The 20,868-nt window shown below is 44.5% G+C and overlaps 2 protein-coding genes across 2 annotated transcripts; both read left to right on the top strand.

The window, feature by feature from the left end:
• The first annotated feature begins 9,358 nt into the window (after positions 1-9,358).
• Positions 9,359-13,478, top strand: LOC118282633 (fibroblast growth factor 6-like). Its single transcript, XM_035603903.2, has 3 exons — positions 9,359-10,142; positions 10,693-10,796; positions 12,823-13,478. Exons 1-3 carry the CDS (start codon positions 9,800-9,802, stop codon positions 12,997-12,999), a joined length of 624 nt encoding a protein of 207 aa, XP_035459796.1. The 5' UTR covers positions 9,359-9,799; the 3' UTR covers positions 13,000-13,478.
• Positions 13,479-13,498: 20 nt separating this feature from the next.
• Positions 13,499-19,381, top strand: fgf23 (fibroblast growth factor 23). Its single transcript, XM_035603866.2, has 3 exons — positions 13,499-17,919; positions 18,013-18,116; positions 18,657-19,381. Exons 1-3 carry the CDS (start codon positions 17,685-17,687, stop codon positions 19,113-19,115), a joined length of 798 nt encoding a protein of 265 aa, XP_035459759.1. The 5' UTR covers positions 13,499-17,684; the 3' UTR covers positions 19,116-19,381.
• Positions 19,382-20,868: the final 1,487 nt, after the last annotated feature.

The raw sequence follows: 20,868 nt of genomic DNA on the forward strand, positions 1-20,868 counted from the left end.
TGTTTTCAGGCACTTCCATGTTATTAAGTGCCAAGTGGTCAATTTCCCCATTTTTCTTCTTCTTTGAAGTTAGCACTTGGATGATCAAATGAACTCTATTCACCATTTGGAAACTGATAATTAAGATAATTTTGTTACAACATGAAAGCAGCATTATCAATTTGAGCTTCTTAAATTTGCTTGTAGGCATCCGGTTTTTGACAGTGGCAAAGAATGCATGACGTGGAAAGATATATCTGGTTCGGCTGCATCAATTTTTATGCTTTTTTTAACATTACATTGTGACTCAGGCATTATTATAGGAGTACAATAGTAAACCAATCATCTGTTGACCCCCTCACATTTATCTCGGGACCACGTTTGGTGCCCCGACTCCAGTTTGGTAACCACTGGGCTAAAACAAAACTGTAACACATTCACTCCACACAAGTAGCACAAAAGCCAAATGGAAAAAAACATTTTTTTGAGGCTTTTACAAATAGCTTTGTGCTGAATCATTGGGACAAGATGTTGCCGTTTGTGTTTTTGGGCAGCGTTATTGGCAATATCAGGCCCCGGATGGAGAATCTGCAGTATGATTATATGTGTTGACAGGACGGCAGGGATATAAACGGCATCAAAGGGCCGACAATAATTCAGCGCTGCCAGTTTTACACCGTGACACCATTCAAAATAGCTCCTGCAAGGCAGCATTGTTTCCTGCACTCCAGCGTGGCACTTGAAGGGCACACACGGCGATCAGTCTCATTAGGGCGACCTTTTAACGGGGAGGTCACAGGCAAAAGGACACAAGCACATGGGCCCTCGGTGACTTATGTCTCGTCGTGCCTGGGATGCACTGCACTCACTGCTGCCTCTTTTGTTGATGGATCAGCTGGATCAAATTCTCCGTGGTGCATTTTCCATTAAGCACGCTGCGCAAAACACGGCCATCTTTAATGACCAATAAGTGTCCACATACTTTTGACAGCAGCAGGCACTGCATGCAATTCCAGGGGACTCTAGTTTCGAGTCACACTGCTCAACGGGCATAGAATCTTTTTGAGTTAGATTTTAAAAAAAATACTGTGACTTCACTTTAAAATCACAGAGGAATAATCTGTCAGTGAGCCAAGCACAACTGAGAAAAATTCACTGTAATCTGTTGCTCTGGCTCAGGGGTCCATTAGTCATCAAACATTGCCCCGAGGTTATTGAATTTCATTTTGATATTCCACTCAGACACACTACCTGCATTGCAGGGGATGACACAGTTTTCTTTACTATGTTTAGCCCGAGCACGTGGACGCCACATTGTGCATCTGATGAAGCTAAAAGGGCTTTCATAAACGCCTCCCTCATATTATTTTTTTTGTTGAAAGTTTCTCATTCTTAAAACGCACGTCTCACAAGTTTCATTCAAAGTGAGGTGACACTGATCCCGGTCAAACCACACGCCATATGCCCGTGTCCCAATGCTGCAATGCAGTGAGTTATCCCTCAGTCAAGTCACTGGATGTCCTAACATCTGTTCAACACCAGATGGCGATGTCCACATGTACGAGCAAAGAAGGACAGGGACTCCATTGAGGAGCAGCTGAAGCCTCTTTCTGCATTGAGAATTAAATTTACAGTTCAAACGTTGACAGCAACGAAGCTGAGATCGATCCCCAGATAACAGCAATGCAGCCGCAAGAGAGACAGCTTTTTATTCATTAGGGCACTGGAGGCATGATCAGACAGCCTTTAAACCAATCATAAATTTAAATCAATTATCTAATCCACGAATTTGAAGTCCCAAGGCCCGGCAACCCTCCTCCTGTTCTGTGAGGATGAATTTCCACATGGGATGTATGTGCTTGACACAGCGACAGTGCGTAAGGCGTGATAAAAGCAGAGGCTTTGCATTGTCTCTGGATGAAATGGTTGGTATTTGCTATAATGTTGTTCTGTAGTGTTCACAGACACGGATAAACATCATACAATATTTAATAATTTAATTAAATGGCAAATTGAACAAAGGAATAAATCAATAGCCAATCCGATCCAGTACGGGCCGCTGCCTCATCCCCCTTGACCCACCCGTCCCTCACCCATACCCCAAATCCTAATAATAAGTTTCTGTGAGGTATTAGATTTTCTGACATGCCAATATATGCTCACATGACCACATCAGCATATGGTAAAATAACTATCGAGTGTCTCCCACTTCTTGGTACATGGACTGCGTTCACTGCATGTCCCAGTCGTTCTCAAAGCACATTCATCCATTCACCTACACACTCACACACACGTTCATTCAGCGCGTCCATGCACTACACACAAACACACACACACACACACACACACACACACACACACACACACACACTAATGGTACGTTATCTGGGGGTTCGGCATCTTGCCCTGGGACACTTTGACATGTCCCCCCCCCCCCCCCCCACAAACTTGTCAATAAATCTCCTCCATTGCGTCATCAATGGTGTTTCAGATTTTATTCTCATTTGACAGCTCTGAAGACCGTAGGCATGTGTGGACTGCTGCCAGTTTGCCTTTTGACCTAGTAAGAATATTTTCTCTCAGGCCGAGCACCCAACGGAAATTCAGCGCAGGACAAAGCACAGTCGTGGCCTTGTGATACTGTCAGTTGTGTATTTATGTCAAGAAAGCGTATTCGGCATCTTTTGGATCTCTTTGCTTTAGTTTGTCACTGAAGTCTTTACACTTTGTCTAAGTGTTTGTTGATTACTTTGTTAAAAAAAGGTCTGGGTAACTTGACGCCGATTCTCCCCGATCAGTCTTGAATATCATTTGTTATTAGTTGCTCTTCAGGACGCGCCGCATGGCCGAAACCTTTGATCGACTCCTTGCGGGTTTAGATTTCATTCAGCAGGGGCCGTGACAAAAATAAATGATCTGATCTTTGTTGTGCTGGCCGAGTGACAGCAGCTCCGTCCAGGATGACTCACTCTCTCAGCAGTGAGCCATTCCTGACGCTCGTCTCTGCCCGCCGGCCAAATTGCACTGAGCCTACGCTCATTGCCGCCTCTCGCCCACCCTCGCGCTCGCTCGCTCGCCCCACTGTGGACGCAAGGTGGCCGCATCCTCGGGGGCCCCGGCGGCACCCTTCACATCCCATAGGAGTGAGAACGTGCAAAGCAGTGAGCAAATGTGTTGAGAGAATTCCTCGCATTCTCCTGCTCGGTCCTGGTGGCCTGGCTCGGTGTTGGGTTCCTGGGAGAGAGGGAAGAGGAGCCAGGGCCGTCGGCTGCAGACTCAGCAGCTGACACCTCCTCTGATCTCTATCTCTTCCTCCAGCCATAAACCAAACTGTCTGACTTTTCAACATGGCAGCCACGTAAACAGAGCTTTCCTCGTGGCCCCGAGAAAAGTCTGCCAGCTCTTGCCTTGTAGGAGAAGCTGGTTACCTCTGACCAAACCTCATGCCTCTTTCTTCAAGTTGGTACAGTGGAGTGGGGGGGATCAAGTTGTTAGTTTCTTTGGGACACATCCAAGAAAATGACTTAATGGCAACTTTCAGGAAAACCTAGTATCTCATCAGTTTTGCTCTCATTGTTACACGGTACAATATATTTGCTTGTGTTTGTTAGCCTGCGCTCTGACATGAATGGTCTTCGTGGACCGTGGAGCGACGGGCCGTAAAGGAAGTCCTTTTTTTTGTTTGGGTGAGAGATAAGCAGCTAAATGCAATTAACTGCTCCGTAGAACTTAAAGAAATTGGCAGTGCCACGGGAACCGACAGCCAGTTCGTAGGACCTCACGCTACGGGGGTTTTTTTTTTTGTGTGAATTGACAGTCCTGCTGCTGAGCTCATGCTATTCGGGGCGACACAGGCTGCCATGTAGAAAACCGTTGGCTCGCATCTCGTCGGGCCGACGTTTCGGCATCTCGCAGCTCCCCCCGGGATGAGAATGTGATTACTGAGCTTTAAAGGGAGGTCAATGGTCATGATGCGAGGCAAAGTGCGTCATTCAGAGTGCAAAGTCATCTATGGCTTTCATCGCTTGTGCCAATGCAAATCCCGAGCATTTTCCCCCCGCCTCGTTTTGTTCTGCTGTCATCGTGTGATTTGAATTATGAAAAGTAGGGCTTACGCTCTCCTCTTTGATGCCCCCCCCCCGAAGCAATTCGTTTAGTCAAATGACGTTGTTTTGATTGTTTTGCTCCCTCATCACGCGGGTCACTAACAAAATACTCTTAGGCATCATCAGGTAGGACTCAGTTCAGGTCATTTGCATTTTATTTGTTGATAAAATTTTGGGCTTCGCACCACAACAGGATGTTAGAAAAGGTTGCCCTTTGTGCTAAAGGTTTAGTCGCGATTGAACGTTGGAACAAATTTCACACCGCACGGTCAATCGGTCGCTGTCCGGGAGCTTTTGATGAGCAGATGACGTTTTCCCAGCTGTCATGGAATCGCAGATGTTCAACAACAACACGACCGAGAAGCCTTTACAACGCTGTCTGGAATCTCAATTAACAATACTAAGTCTATAATAAAGAGAACAGTAGGTGAGACATATGGTCGGAGCATATATACGTTGGGATGGTTTGACCAGGTTTGGGTCACTGCAGGAGTTTACAACCATGCCTTAGTCATGCAAACAATCTGACGACAGGTGGGTTTTTATGTTTTCAAGTGTATTTCTTCCTGACATGCAAATCAAAATTGCTGTGTCATTGGCCGGGCTTTGTAACCTCTGTCCTGCTTCTCATTCCCCTTAGTCACTCTTCGTCCAATTTAGCAGCAGACACATCTTTCTCTGCAAGGTGCACAGGCTGTACCCTTGAAAAGATATTTTTACTGGGAACACTTCCTCCCGACAGCCTCTGCACTTTGTCCTCCCAATGCGACTCGGAGCTCGACCATATAAAACTGAAAGAGCAGGCAGAGCAGATTTATTGTACAGTTCCGCTACTGCATATGTTTTACTATCAATGTGTGTCAGTTCGTATCAGGTTCCCAGTGGATTTGCTGCTTTTTCCCTGTGTCACACATTTACACAGTAGCCAGAGAGAAGGGCATACCCCGGTGCAGTTTTGGCTGTTGAATTATTCATCAGCTTGCTCAGCAAAAAGCTGCAGCCAAAGCTACTTTCAGGGTGGAAGTGTGACTATTTTACAAGCCCCGTCTCCCTCGGATCGGAATCCAATTTTTTTCGATCAGTCATCACCACAACTGCTCGATAACGCAAAGTTCGTTACTCGAGAAAAGGATCTCACCAACAGTTGTCGGTGAAATATGGTAGCCTGGCGTAGCCAGACTAATACTCAAGTACCAACGGACGCAGACCAAAATGCCTCCGGACGCAATGTGACGTCTGTTGAGCGACGGGAAAATGTTAACAGACCAGAGCAGACGCCTTTTTTTCATACCACTTATGAATAATGATATAATTTTTTGTATCAGCTGTCGCTGTGATCTTTAAAACTATAATCCCGCCTCTTCGCGGGAAGGCCTCCGTGTATTGTCCGTGCGCTCACAGTTGGGCCGAGTATTATTATTGCCCGTCTATGCCAGCGATTCTGATGTCATTCCAGAGAAATCCCTCCTCCGTCTCCGGGTCCCCCCCAGCTGTTGTTCCAATATCGTCTTTTAAACCCCATGTTAATAAAACAGTAATTGAAAGAGCTTTGCATCCTCCTGTATCCAGTTACTTACACTTTCGTAATAAACGCGGTTTGTGTGGCTATTCCCCCCGGTGCATTGTCTTGATTGATGTGCGTGTGTGTGGGTGTGTGCACTAAATAGATCCTATAATTGCGACAAAGACAGCTGACCTGACAATAGTAAACGGCAAACATTTTTCTCTCTCTCGCTCGAGTCTCTAGTTTCTGTGTCGTCTAATTTAGCCCTAATATATCCCGTCGAGGTGAGTCTGTGGGCAAAATCAATCTGCTGTGTTACGTGAGCGAGTTCCCCTCCACCCCCCTCTCCTCTTGGTCTACGCAGGACTAGAGACGTGACAATTAGTCGATCAATTGTTCAGCGATTAAAAGAAAAGTAATCTGTGACTTTTTTGACAATCAAGTACTTCAAATATCTTTTGTGGCTTTAAAGGGAGTTTGACAACGTTTGAAGAAATGACCCTTTGTGGGAAATGTAAGATCTAGTATTTTTGAAGCTTGACTCAAACCAGGGCCCAAAAAAATGAGGGTATCTCATCCTCTGCTGCTTCAGTTTTGACAATTCGTGTGCCAATCTGTCTTTTGTGAGTTCCCCAACTTCATTGAAGTGTAACACTCACATCACCTTAGTCACTGCATGCTATTTTTCAAACCAAAATGCCATAAATAGCATAGTTTCATATTCTGAAATGTGAGAATTTGATGCTTTCCCTTACCTTAAGTTATAGGACATTTTCATATTTTGGGGTTTTGGACTTTTGGTCAACTCATCAACTTGGTCTCTGGAAAATTGTGATACGCATCTTTCACTAATTTTAATCCAATTGTCAAATGAATCGATAAATAAATCCTTAGCTGCTGCCATACTCTTCAACAAACTAGAAGAATAAAGGAGCTTTGCTGAGTTTTAAGTGGATGGGAGTTTCTTATTTCTTATCTCTCTGTACAACTGTAGACAAATCACATAAGTATAAACGAGTAGTTACAGTAAGACTCATGTTGTGTACTTCTGTCAAAGTGGCATTTTGTGTCTGATATTTGCACTGCAGAAATGTTGTACTACTAAAGAGCAGCCTCAGCGTCAGGTCAGTACACGAGTATTAGCTGAATTAATCTGAAGAGCTCAGTAGCGACTCATTAACGGTGCCCACTCTCGATTGATTAAAGTTCCACTCTGTCAATAACCCAGTACTTTTGTCTATTCAGGCTATTGGTTGCCTTGGTTTTGCATAGCCTGGTGCTTACACAGCAACTCGGGAGGCCGTCTCATTAATTTGCAATTCACTCATGGTTCGGTCTGTCCGCTCCAGTGGAACCAAAGGAACTAGACTTTGTCGCAAAAGTACATAATTGTTATCCACAAAACAAAAAGTATCTCTGCAATAAAGCGTCCAAAAAAAATGAAACTACACAGAAAATGTTGATGATTTTAATGTGTAACTAACATTTCAACACGCAGGTTAATGCAGGATAGAGTTGGGGGTCGTTTTTAACAATTTGATGCACCGATGGGTAGTTAATATTTTATATACTATAAAATAATATGTTTTTAGTATTTACTAAAGATCTTTTGATATATTTCAATAAATAGTTTATCTGCAAAGTATAAAAAAGTATATTTCTCCATACCACAATATGAAAATACTCAAGTAAAGTACTTTGAAATTGTACATAAGTGCAGAAGCCGCATAAATTTACTTTCCACCACAGTAGGTTATGTTTTACATATGTGCACTGTTTGACTGCTATGATACTTTGTTACTTATTCTATTAAATTTTGTCTAATATATCAACTTGAAGTATTTTTTTCATTGAAGTGAAGCTGACATAATACAGTGTATTAAAATATTTGTTTGCCACATGAAACGCATTTTGATTAACCGTCGACCAGATATCTTTGGCAATATAGAAAAGTATCGCTATGCGTTATATGATATATATGAAATGTTTTGTTTGTTTGTTGTCTGCCATTATAGGGGTTGTCTTGCCACTGCTGTTTATCAGCAACAAGACCTCTCCGGTTGCTACGGTGGACCTGAGGCGGCTCCCTGGCAGCCGAGGGCACCTCGGGGCCCCAGAGCCCGGTGCTCCGTGACGCGCTGGGAATTCCCCCGGGCCCACGTCTCCTACCAGCACCCTGAAGGATGGGATGCAAACAGGGATGGGAAGGTGGGTCAACCCAGTGCTCTCACCTCGGATCAACATTTTATCCACATTTTAAACTGACAAAAAAAAATTTGTCGGGGAAAAATAGGCCTTTATCAGATGTAGATATTGAAATTGCTTACTGGGGCTTATCGTTCATGTTATTAGCAACACTTTACAGTAGCAAGTCAAAATGTCTGCTGTGGGAAAAGGTCTATAGGTGACAGTTGATTTAAAAGGAGTAAGTGTGTTTTGTCATTCATTATCCACCCGTCTACTCTTATGGGTGCAAAGGTGTTATAGTTATTAACATGAACACCTTCACATTTCAAATGTTTATATGTTGCTCGTAAATGCAAAACAGGGGGATTGTGTTGCTGGCAAATATCTAGTATTGCATAAAGGTTTTTTTTTATTATTATTAGGGAAATAGGAAAAATGAATGATTTTTTTCCCCCACATATGCGTCACTGTTTTATTTCAGTGGAATACCCCAAAAACAATGCCATGTATTTGATTCAAGCAGGGTCATATTGTTCTGTGAGTTGCCAGGTGTGTGACTCACAATGATAACGCGCAATCTGACCAGGCAAAAATATTTGGTTGTGTCAACTTCCTGAGCAAACAGCAAAGGAAGTGTCAGACAGGATTGCCATTCGCTCTCTGCTCTGACTGTGCTGTGACTGTTTTTACACCTTCCTTCTAAATAAGGCAGCAGGCTGCCAGGACATATGACCACTGTCCCGATTTGGGTTCTGGACACAGTATCCATCCATCCATCCCATGATTGCTCAACACCAATGAAAGTCAAACACACACACACACTCTCACTCTTTCTCTCTCTCTCTCTCTCTCACACACACACACACACACACACACACACACACACACACACACACACACACACACACACACACACACACACACACACACACACACACACACACACACACACACACCCTCCCCTCCTGCAGGTCTCCCATGTGAGAAAGAGCTGTCAGGTCAGCCACAATTAGCCAGAGGAACACAAAAAAATGGGTTAGTGTACCTTCAAAATAAAAGCAGAAACTAGACAAACTATAGGAATGTGCCATCATTTTATGAATAAACCATAATATAATTATTTTGTGGTGATAAAAATTGTTTCATTTTTATAACCAACAACACAAGCCTATTGCATTGGGAATTTTAATTTTAGTAATAAAATTATCATAAATTGCAGCCATATACTGTATTCACCTCATTTGCCCTTCAGCTTAAAGTCTGTTTAGAAAAAGGCTTTGTCTTCCTTTTAAACATGAACTGTTTGCGTACATTGTCATTATACATTAAATGGGGGACCTAACTGTGAATTTAACTTTCACGAATGGGTATGAAAATGATTCTGATTTATTTATAAGAGCTTTTGCCTTGAACTGATGCAGTTTCACGAGGTTTTTCCTTCAATACGCAGATAATGTCATTGAGCTTTGAGGATTCGGGAGATGAGGCGACGCGAGGGCTCGGGTTTTATTTTGAAATACACTACAGGAAACGCTTGTTCTCATTGTGTCCGGCTTGCTTGACACTGGTGTGAAGGTGCAGCACTCCCCATCACTGCTGTCAGAACTGCTGCTGCTGCTTCTGCTGGGGTCTCCTCTCAACTCTCCTCCTCCCATCTGCCACTTTTGATGGGGGGGCGCAGCAGTGAAGTCACAGTGATGTCATTTTAAGGATGAGGGAGTTGGGGGCAAGGTGAGCTGGTCTTTGCGGTGAGTGGTGTGTCCCCTCCACAGCCAGCGTTGCCTGTACAGAGGCGCGGAGCGGCGAAAGATGATCATCGTCACCGGCACCAATTCAAGCTGCGACGCACTCTGTCCCTCTCCTCCTGCTCAGATCTCGGGCTATGGGGCCCTGATCTGCCTTGATCCCAAAACAAGCCTTCGCCACCACCACCACCACCACCACCATGCCAAAGGACAGAAAATAAGAAGAGTTGCGTTTTCAGGGCAGGTAACTTTGACCACGTGCCCCAAAGGTGAACTGGATGGCCATTGCGCAAAGGTGCCTCTACAGTATGTCCAGCGGGGCCAGGGCGCACTGGACGCTGCCAGCAGTTATTGTACTGTGGACTTCTCTCTGGGGGGTCGCCTCGTCCTACCCGATTCCGAGCAGGACTAACGCCACTTTGCTGGAGAAGAAGTGGGAGACCCTCTTCTCCCGCTCCTATCTGGGCATAGCCGGGGGGAAATCGGAGCTGAACTGGGAGAGTGACTATTTGCAGGGCATCAAGAGAGTGCGGCGACTGTACTGCAACGTGGGCATTGGGTTCCACCTGCAGGTGCTCCCGGACGGCAGGATAAACGGTGCACACAATGAGAACCCATACAGTGAGTGGCATCCCGGGCCGGGGGCAGGAAAGCACTGGACCCAGCAGAAAGCGTGTAACCCAATGCGCATGGCGGTGTGAAAGTTAGAGCCCCCCTCCCCTCCCCTCCCCTGCATGATATTTAATAAGTGTCGGCGTGGTTGAAAGTTTCCGAAAGCAAAGAAGAAAAAAAAAACTGTGCAGCGGGCCCTCGCATGCTCCCAGGCCAAAAACATGACACGAATGCTTTGGAACCAGTTTAGACGCTTAACTTATTTTTAACCCTGCAGCAGGACGCGCGGGCGCGCGCGCGCGCGCGCACACACACACACACACACACACACATGCACACGCGCGCACACAGGCACACACGCGCCATCGGAATGTCTAAAGACTCAAGTATAGGTGATGGATGCAAAAAGGGGGGCTGAGTGAGCATCATCCAGTCGCAGTGCACCTGCAAGGTTACACCCATCGCCACTGCTGCAGAGGCCACGCAGCGTGACACGCGTTTCTCTGCCTCTCCTCCTCCTCCTCCTCCTCCTCCTGTAAACCTTGTGTTTCCCGTTTAGGTCTGATCGAAGTCTCCACCGTGGACCGAGGGGTGATCAGCCTGTTCGGGCTGCGGGGCGAGCGGTTTGTCGCAATGAACAGCAGGGGAAGGTTATACGGAACGGTACGTTTGTGCGCAACTCCGGACTCTCTCTCTCTCTCTCTCCCTCCCTCTCTCTCTCTCACACACACACACACACACACTGCTCAGTGTAAGATGAGTTCCATGTAGCTGCTGCATCCACGGGTTTATGAGTGCTGTTGTGTTATTAATATTTTCTGATGATAGGGGGTTTCACACATGGGGTCCGAGGAGTCCCAATTAGAGAATGCAGCAATGCCAAACTCCTCTCCTCTATAGTGCCACACTGTCAAAGCATAGAACTCCATTACAAGCAAACGTCCAATGTGCATTCAGAGAGAAGTTAAAGTGCAGAAGTGTTCCCAACAAAATGGACATGTGTACCTATGGCTACCTTTGCTGCAAAATCTGTCAAAATCATATTTCATGTGCATTTGAACCTAGAAGCTGTCAAATAAATGGAGTGGGAGGAAAAGCACAATAATCCCCTCTTAGATGTTGTGAATCGGAACTATAGAGTAGCGTAAAACGGCAAGTACATAAGTCGACATTAGAGCTGCTACATGTACAGTAGGCGACAGTCAAACCACAAGGGACCGAATCACCACTGAAACAGATGACAGGACAAACACAGCCTGCATCGTAAGTAGGTCGTTTACAGTACGACATGGCGTTTAATGTCCTAGATCCTAAAAGAAGGAATGTGTGATATATTCATGTATTTTTAGCCACGACTGACGTGAAATGTTCTAGTACAGTCCAAAGACAGGTTTGATAATTGTTATCGCTTCCAGTTCATTTTCAGTGAATTTTATTAAGTAAAACCTGATTTTCCACAAAACTTTTAATCTTAATCAGAGTGCGTGTTGAATATTATGTGTATTTATACAATATATACATTATTTATACAGTGTATACAATACTTGGTGGTTGACAACTGTCCTACTGATTTGTAATGAGCCTGTGGGAGGATTTTAGTTCAGAGATTTAGTTTCATCAAAAGAGACAAATATTGAACGTGAAGCAAAGAAATATTAATATTAAATGAATTTGACCTCAATACTTATTTTATACCAACCTGGCACAGAGTATTGTGAGCTTGTTTACATTCAAACGTTATTTTTTCTTGACTTAGTTTCTGTTTAAAAAAGATTTTTAAAAGCTATTGGCCATTTATTACAAGTACTAGTCACGATTCAAAATCAGAGTTTAGCTTCTTTTGTTGAATTGAAATATATATATATATATATTTTCTTTTCATAAAAGATATTGTAAAAGCAAGACTCAGCACTTGAGTGTTGCTTTTTAGGAAAATAACCTATAAAATAAGCACATTTACTCAGGTACTGTTCTTAGTAACAGTTCTGAGGTACTTACATGTAACTTTACATTTGTAACCTACTTATCTGACGTGTTTTGTAAATTTGTCAATTCAAGTTATTGATACAAATATACTCAATTAATACTTTATTACCTAACCCAATTTGACCCACTTGTACCAGCTGCAACATTTAAGTAGTGTTTCAGTTATAATCATGATACTTTTGACACTAAATGTATATATTAATGTATATATTAATGACAATACATATGTACTTTTACTGAATGCAGGACTTCTCGTATCATGCCACTGCTACTTTCACTTAATATCTGAGCACCTTCTCCTTGATCAGCACTAGAATGAAAAAAATAATGAAATGGATTTGCACACATGCAGCACATTATTAAACTTTCAGATACTTAACTATAATGTTTTGCCTTTAGCTGATCATCTAGTTTTGCATTTGCCCTTTGGATTGGAGTTGATATTTTAATGTATTCTGGGAGTCCAGCAGTAAAAGCAGGGAGACTCTTTTCAAGGGGACATTTCTCTTGGAACAACATGCCACCTCCTCCAGTTTCCCCTCAAAGCTTTCTATAAGCAGGCTCTAAAGGTCACGTGGAGATGTTGTGCATGTGTTGTGATGTTCAACCCGTGTTCGTCAGGAGATTTATCGACCCCCCATTTCGCTCTCTCTCTCTTTCATTTCATTGCATTTTGTTTGTTTTTTTGTCGTTTCTTTTCCAGAGAGTCTTCGGGGATGAGTGCAAGTTCAAGGAGACTTTGCTGCCCAACAACTACAACGCCTACGAGTCTTTTGTTTACAAGGGGTTCTACATCGCCCTCAGCAAGCATGGCCGCGCGAAGAGGGGCAACCGGGCCACCACCGCCATGACCGTCACACATTTCCTCCCGCGGCTATGAGAGAAACTGGCAATAACTCAGTAATTTGCACATGTGGATGTTCTTCCAGGTAATACAAGAAACGCATAGTCATGATTTACACACACACACACACCAATGGACTGCATAAGAAGCCACAAATATTTATTCTGTTTATATATATATATGTATATTTGGATAGCTAACCTTTGTATATGTATGCCATACTGTGCTGCTTATTGTTTTTACGGACGGGGGGCGAGGTGAAGCCGTCGCCCGTCTCACTTTACCTTGGTGCTTGCTGTAACTGAACTACGTGTCACTTCCTTTTTTGAGATGGATGATGAGCTATATCCTGTGCGTTTAAAGCGAGTGAAATGAATCCTTTTTATTACCTCAAAGAACCACGTCACTAGATTAGGGGATGCATGGACTTGTGCTCAAAATATCGGCTATAGTTTACCATTTCTTTCAAACCGTGCTCGATGGCTCCCTGCTCCATCGTCGGTGACGGCGGGGGGGGGGGGGGGGGGGGGGGGGGGGGGGGGGGGGGGGGGGGGGGGGGGGGGACGGGACTTAACTGCACTACCTTTTGCTGCACGATTTTAAAAGGTGCCTTGGCGTTCCCACTTGTGGCCCCCTTCGACTTGCATGTAAGAGACACCCGCTGGAGTCAGAAATAGGGCTGACACTCCGGAGAGGGCCTCAGGAGGGGAGGGTAGGGAGGGGGTTGACTATCTCTGGTTTATTTTCTTTTCTGTAATTAGATCGATTAAGTAATATACAATCTGTGGTGGAGACCAGAGAGCGGTCGGCCATGGCGACTGGCGCGAGGCCAGGAGTTTTGACTGTGTGGCGTCGCCAGCAAATACTGTACACAGGGTGGAAATACTTTATCTATCCGAGCATGGAGACATTTTTGTTTGTTTGGACCGGGGGCTTGCATCTGCCGAGCGGATAAGAGCGCACAGCAGAAATGTATCCGCACATTTGTCTCGGACAGAGCTCCTGCAGCAAAAAAAAAGAAAGAAAGTGGGTCGCTGTTTTTCTGAATCGCAGAGCTTCAGCTGCTTTCTGAAAAATGATGTCTTCTGCCCGTGAAACCAATGACAAACGATGTAAACGTAGTCGCAAATGTAAAAGAAGAAGTCAGGAGCTTTTTCTACGCTGCTTTGTCGCAGTCGCCCCGAACGAGGCAAAACAAAAAAAAAAAAAAGAGTTCAGGTTGCACAGAGAACCGTCGATGATGGTGCCTAAACGTTTTCTGGGGGTGGAGAAGAATCGTTCTCCATATGTTTTTCTTTCTTTCACGTTTTGGTCGTGTGATTGGTGGGAGTATGTTGCGTGCCCCCTGGGCCATTTCCCCCCCCCGCTCCTTCCGCGCGCTCTGCAGCAGCACTGCAGTGGCAGCGAGGTGTCGGGAGCTGGAGGCAGATAGTTATTAATGCAATTACTGATGAGTCAATAATGTGCCCTGAAGGACGTGAGGACAGTGCGGTTGGTGGACCGGATGCACACTGAGAGATTTCATCATTTCTGTTGGTTTTCTAACACTTTGGTAGTAAAACGTTGTCATGGAGGGTGAGGAGCTCCTTCATATGTCAGAGGCGCACATAGTAGTGGTTTGTTTACAGAGCTGAAGACGTCCCTCGCTTTGCCGACTCACTGTCAGTATATGTTGTCCCCGGATCGAAAAGTTCTTTCTTGCCTTGTGTAATATCTGGGAATCTCAAAGCGTTGCGTCTTCCCGCGGAGTTTCTGCAGCTGTTTACTTGGAGGCTCCACCATCGGCCTCCATCCGTTCTCGTGTCTAAAGAGGAAGCAGGAGCATATGAATCCAGGGAAAGACGTCTGGCGAGGGAGGCGGCCTGCTGTCTTTGTTGTTCGTCAGACCCCCTGCAGGAATGTGGATCTGCCAGGATGACAGGCAGCCTCCCGCATACCTGAGCACCCCACCGCCGCAGCCGCCACCTTTTGAGCTCTATCGCCCCCCGGCCACCACCCACCTCCGCGGCGCTCGCCCGCTGCAGGCAGGGACCTTGGGATTCCTGCTGTAACCCAGGAGCTTCCTCCTCTCCTTTCAGCCTTTTTTAGTTCAAGGTCAGAGTCACGGACCAGCCTTGGCCGGCCAGGGTGGTCAGCTATATGGGTCGGACTGTTTCCATGAAACAGTGGCACGAAAGTGCATAAAACCAACTTTACGTTGTGCTTCACCACAATATAAATCAGTGAGCTGATGGTTCTAGAGTTAGTCTCCAGCTGACTGGTTGCAAATCACGGCTCTTGCAGTTCCCTGCTTCTGCAATATTTCTGAATCAGTCCCACAAACTCTCTCTGACTTTGGAGCGCCACCTCTTTAGTATGCAGCTCCCCCGCCTCCCCTTTCCAAGTACTTGTATTGGGACATTTTCTGGGGAGGGGACATCTGCAGAGCTAACGCAGTGTGTGAGGAGCAGGCAGAGTCACGCTCACAGCCTCACCTCTCCTGCTGCACTCCAGTCCTGCAGGACCGCTCCCTGGCCATCATCACGATGTGCCCTCTGCTGCTGCTGCTGCTGCCGCCACAGCCCCAAACTCAGCTCACACCACACACTGACACAGTATCACCTGCTGCTCCGCTGTTGTCTACGATGCACAGAGAGGTTTCACAACAGTATTCGTCTTTTCCATCGATTAATCTCCTCGTCTTCTTGTTCTGAAGAAACGTTTCATTCGCGAAGCGCTGAGACTGAACCGCGTCGCTGAGCACATTTCACGCCAAGACTTGTTGCCGTTGTAGACGAGGCCGCATGCAGTACCACTGACGTACAGTACATTTCTTCCCGGGAGTTAAAAGGTTCAGCATTTGCAGCTGAGGGGAGGTGACGAGCATTGAGCACTTCTTGCCCACCTCGCCGTCAGGACGTCCCACGTCTCTTAGCAGCACCTTAACGACGACATCTTGATTATAATCCAGCGTAGAGAAGTGAGTTTCTCTCGCTCTTTACTGTCCCCCCAAAAAATAGAGCTGAATCCATAAAAGAGTGAAAGTTCGGGTCTAAAACTAAAAGCTCACCTTTTCAGCTTTGACCAAAAAATGTTATCCAGAATGATCTGTTGTCGTTTTTTTCTTTTCTTCTTTCCACTGCTTAAATTAAATTAAAATTAACACAAGGTGAGGAATATCTTCTTTTCTTTTTTTTTAAGATTATGTTTAATGTACTATTAGCATGCCTGGGTCCCCGAGCTTGTTTAGGGGTGTGCTCCTCCTGTGTTTTTGTCATTATTATTTCTCTTTTTTTAAATTCCTGCTCTGAAAGTAGTGAGCCTCCACTCGATTCCTCTCATCTCTGCTCTCATATACCTCACCTTCTGCCTTAGTTTTGGTTTGCGGATGACTGTACATCATGAAGAAACAAAACTCCTGTCACTTTGTTTCTGAGAACAGACAATGCTAAGTAAGGATATTAAAAGTTTTTTCCTTTTATTTTTGTACGTATGTGCTGTGCACAGCAGTCGACTGTATTCCTGAGATACCAATAAAGGTTGTTTTTTTTTAACTGGTTGCTGGTTAAGTGTTATTGTGGCAAAAAGGCTATTTTACAAGGAAATGTCTTATTATCAATAAAAATGGTCTTGAATTATTAAAGGTAAAACTCACTCATGCGGAAAAAATGGCCCCAGTGAGTGATATTACGATAACCTACATTATTGGATTGATGAGGGAACAAATATTAAGTGCATCTTTATGGAAAATCTAAATTTTGTGACGTTAAAAACTCCAATCTTACTCTTATGCTAGAAATAGAACTACCAAAGGACATGTACCTCAAAACTGTACTTCAGTGCAGAACTTGAGTAAATGTACTTTTACATTTAATGTGGCTCACGTGAAACTTTTTCTCCAAATGCTGAATATCAAATTGAACTACATTATCTTGTGTCCATACAATTTCAGTTTCAAGAAAAAGCTGTTGAAATGTCAAACCCCCCCCCACAGGAGTAAACCTTATAACGGTCCACACATGTTGCCCTCCACTTGTAACTCCAGCCGACGAGCACAGTAACTTTCCAGGAAGCCACTGATAAAACCACATTGAATGAGGCGGTGGCGCCCTCTGCTGGCACAGAGTGGAAACGTTGAGTTGGGGCAGGTGCGTAAAAGGCAAACGCAACAACTGTTTTTCAAACTGTGACTTCATTTCCAGCCCGTTGCAGTTAAAAACTAAAATGTACAACATTTGATATGATGCCGATTCCTAAATGAAGAATTCTGAAGTTTGCACAAACTGGAATAAGTCAGGTTAGGTCATACATAAATTAAATGGCATAGCATTTTAACCCCGATTTGATTATTTGATGATTTCATAGGTTGATATTCGTGTGTTTCTATTGCCTAACACATCATGTTTTCAGTCCAAACAAACCCCGGAACTGGTGGACTATTTGGAGAGAGTCGAAGGTGGATCGGTGAAAAACGTGTCACCAAAAATAAGAACTCCTGTTGTCTGACCGAGAGCACCGGGATAAACAGACAGAGGTGGAAGTGGCCCTTCCGCTGCAGCAAACCCGCACATCTGCTTTGGGGGCGAGTGGCATTTTTTTTTTTAACTCAAAGGATGTGAGCAGGAGTGGCACTCGGGGGGCTTTAAATAGGAACTGTCTCCAAACTCCGGGACAACAGAGCATCTGACTGAAGGCTTTTCCAGCAGCTCGCAGTGGAAACCGACGGGGTTTTTTGCTCCAGGATGAACGTCAACAGCAGACTGGGGGTGCGGGACACGGTGCTGGCGCTCTTGCTCGCCATCTTCCAGGGGTTTCCTCTCGGAGAAGCGGCCCCGAATCCATCCCCACTGGTCGGATCCAACTGGGGGAACCCGAGGAGATACATCCACCTGCAGACCTCCACGGACCTCAACAACTTCTACTTAGAGATCAGATTGGACGGCACCGTGCGCAAAACTGCAGTCAGGAGTTCATATAGTAAGTTTTTCTGTTCTTGTTGTAGCTGTCTTCAGTTGTACTTGTTGCTGTGTGGTAGCGGAGGATTGTTTTAACATCCACTTTTCTCTCCAGGTGTGATTTTACAGAAAGCTGAGACGAGGGAGCGCATCGCCATCCTAGGCGTCAAAAGTAGCCGTTACCTGTGTATGGATCTGGAAGGCAACCCTTTCAGCTCGGTGAGCCATTACTCACTCTCGGGTCGACCGCTTTCCAGTTATTTTATTTCTTTTAAAAACTTTAATCAAATCGATCACATCACCGAACGTTGAATTCTTAGTTCCTCTAACACCCTTGAGAGGTTTTACGCATCACTTTCTTTAATAGGCGTTTCTTTTTACGCACAGACATAAGGCAGCTATACGATGTCTCACCATCAATTTTTTTTTTAAATTATTATGCAATTACTTTGATCGACCAACTATTATAATTAACCTTGACGTTCCCCTTAACTTTTTCTTGTTCATACGTGGAACAATTCTGGGACTTTACGCACGTTTCGACATCGCCTTCTGTACTTTTACGCACATGTACTGCAACTAAACATTGTATAAAAAGTCATTTTGATTGTCTTTTTCTTGGTTTAACTAACTTCAAACTGGTAATAAAGTGGCCATGCAGGTTGTTTTACTTTGCCAAAAATAGTTTCACTTTTAAAAAAAAAAATAGAATATTTCCACGTCGTAGTTAAAATTCCTCCCTCTCTCCTCCTCTCTCAGCCCATCTGCCTCAAAGACGAATGCCTCTTCAACCACAAGCTGCTGGAGAACAACCGGGACGTGTACTACTCCTGCCGCACCGGCATCCTGTTCAACCTGGAGGGCTCACGGCAGGTGTACTCGGCGGGCCAGAACCTGCCGCAGACCTCCCTCTTCCTGCCCAAGAAGAACACGGTGCCGCTGGAGCGCCTCCTGCTGCACAGGGAGAAGCGCAACCAGGTGGTGGACCCCTCCGACCCGCACAGCGTCTACCTGAGTCGGACCGGCGTGGGCTCGGACTCCCGCGCCATGCCGGAGGACGACGCCGACCTGGAGCTGGAGCTGGAGGTGGAGGTGGAGGCGGGGGACGACGGGCGCAACGTGTCCCGGGAGACGCCGCTGGCTCCGTCCACCCACGACCCTTGGAACGTGCACTCGTCCAACCCGGCCAGCCCCCGGAGCTCCGGCACCATGGGCTGACTTCACGGGGTGACCGACCCAAGTGTTGCAAGGTGGGGGCGCTCGATTTACCTTACAGTAAGCGTCACCTTGTAGTTTATGATAAATATGAGACCAAAAATATAAAATATCTGACTTAACTTTTGGAAAAATAACTGAAAGAAGAGGATTTAGGTTGTTCCTTCTTTTTCCCACACTGTCTTAATTATAATGCATCTCATTAATCATTCAGAATCATAGTGGGTTTATACACTGAATGTATATTAGACTTGACTTGCAGCCCCCCCCCCCCCCCCTTTTTTTTGCACAATTCACATTATTCGGAAAGCTCAAATCCATTTGTATCGCTTCTGTTCCTGTTAATTCAAAATCTCCTGCTCTGAAGTCACATATGTTGATATGTGTTTTAACCTGCATGGATTTCGACTCATCACTGGTGAATATTTTGTACATTCCCCAGTGGGCGGGGCAATTAATGGAAACTTCATATCAAAAGATTAAGTTAGTTTCTAATTAGATTGATCTGAGAGTATAATTTGAATTATTCATGAACATTGTTTTAAGTTTCTTTAAAGATTTTTAAAAATGTCTGGGGATGTGGAACAAATAGGAAAACAAACAAAGCCCTAGACTTTCCTTTTTTTTTTTTTTTAAATCTTGCTGTCTCTTCTCATCGAGGTTTTTACAGCTGGTCTGACAAACCCACATTTCAAAAAGTGACATTGGTCTAGACAGAAGCCTGACTTAGTCTACTTAGTCTCTGTCTACTGATGTGAAACTAGGCGGGCATGATTCTAAACAACAACAACAACAAAAAAATATGCAGGTATATAGTTAAAATGTGCATTTAGTTGAGCTAAGATAAGGTTTTGCGCATATTTCAAAGTCCTATGTTTGGGGTAGTTGGATATCGTTAGTTTATTTGTAAGATTTTGAACCTAAAACAACAATTCCAAAAACGACATATCACTGCAATCACTTACATCATCTGTTGTGGTAATGTTTCTGTATTTGTGTATCATTATTATTTTATTTTTTTGCCAACAATATTACAACCTATAATTCATGACTTGAATATGACTACAGGGTGAAAACAACAACTTTACAGAGCAGTGATCTTGGTATCAAATCGGAACTCTTGGCTTATGATTTCACGGGTGCTGGGCACCACCAGCAAACACAAAAATACAGTCCCAAGAAGTATTTATTTATTTAAAAAAACATTCCTTTAGTGTTATTTATGGTATTTATGTGGATGCTTTTTCCTTTAAATGTACATGTGCTGTAAGAAAAAAAACATGGTTTGTGATTGAATGTATGAGTTGGAGTTGTGGCTGGAGTGTTGCTTGAATTTGGGACACAATAAACTCGTAAAAGAAAAAGTGGTTAGTGTTGTGCTTTTTTATTTATTTCTTTTTTGAACGCAAACCTTAAGCTTTGTACGTGTGGATTTTTAATCTTCGCTGCTCTGTGTGCAGCGTCATTCGGTCGGGACAACATGTACTATGCGAAAAGGAAGTCATGAATGTGTAAGCAGGTTTGACGCTGACATGGTTACTGTGGAGTAACTTCCTGCACTTCCACACCTCCTCCACTTCATTAGCAAAATGGCCACATGAGCTTTTTTAAGCTTTCACCAACTGTTAAATTGGTCGTTGTCGTCCATTAACCTTTGAGCCGCTAACGGAATAGCTTTGTCATTTCCGCTGCTGTGGTGGAGATTCCAGAACTTATACAGCTGCCAGCAGAGAAATAAGTCTGGTCACAGAAAACA

The sequence above is a fragment of the Scophthalmus maximus genome, chromosome 12 (assembly GCF_022379125.1).
Source record: "Scophthalmus maximus strain ysfricsl-2021 chromosome 12, ASM2237912v1, whole genome shotgun sequence".
Lineage (NCBI taxonomy): Eukaryota > Metazoa > Chordata > Actinopteri > Pleuronectiformes > Scophthalmidae > Scophthalmus > Scophthalmus maximus.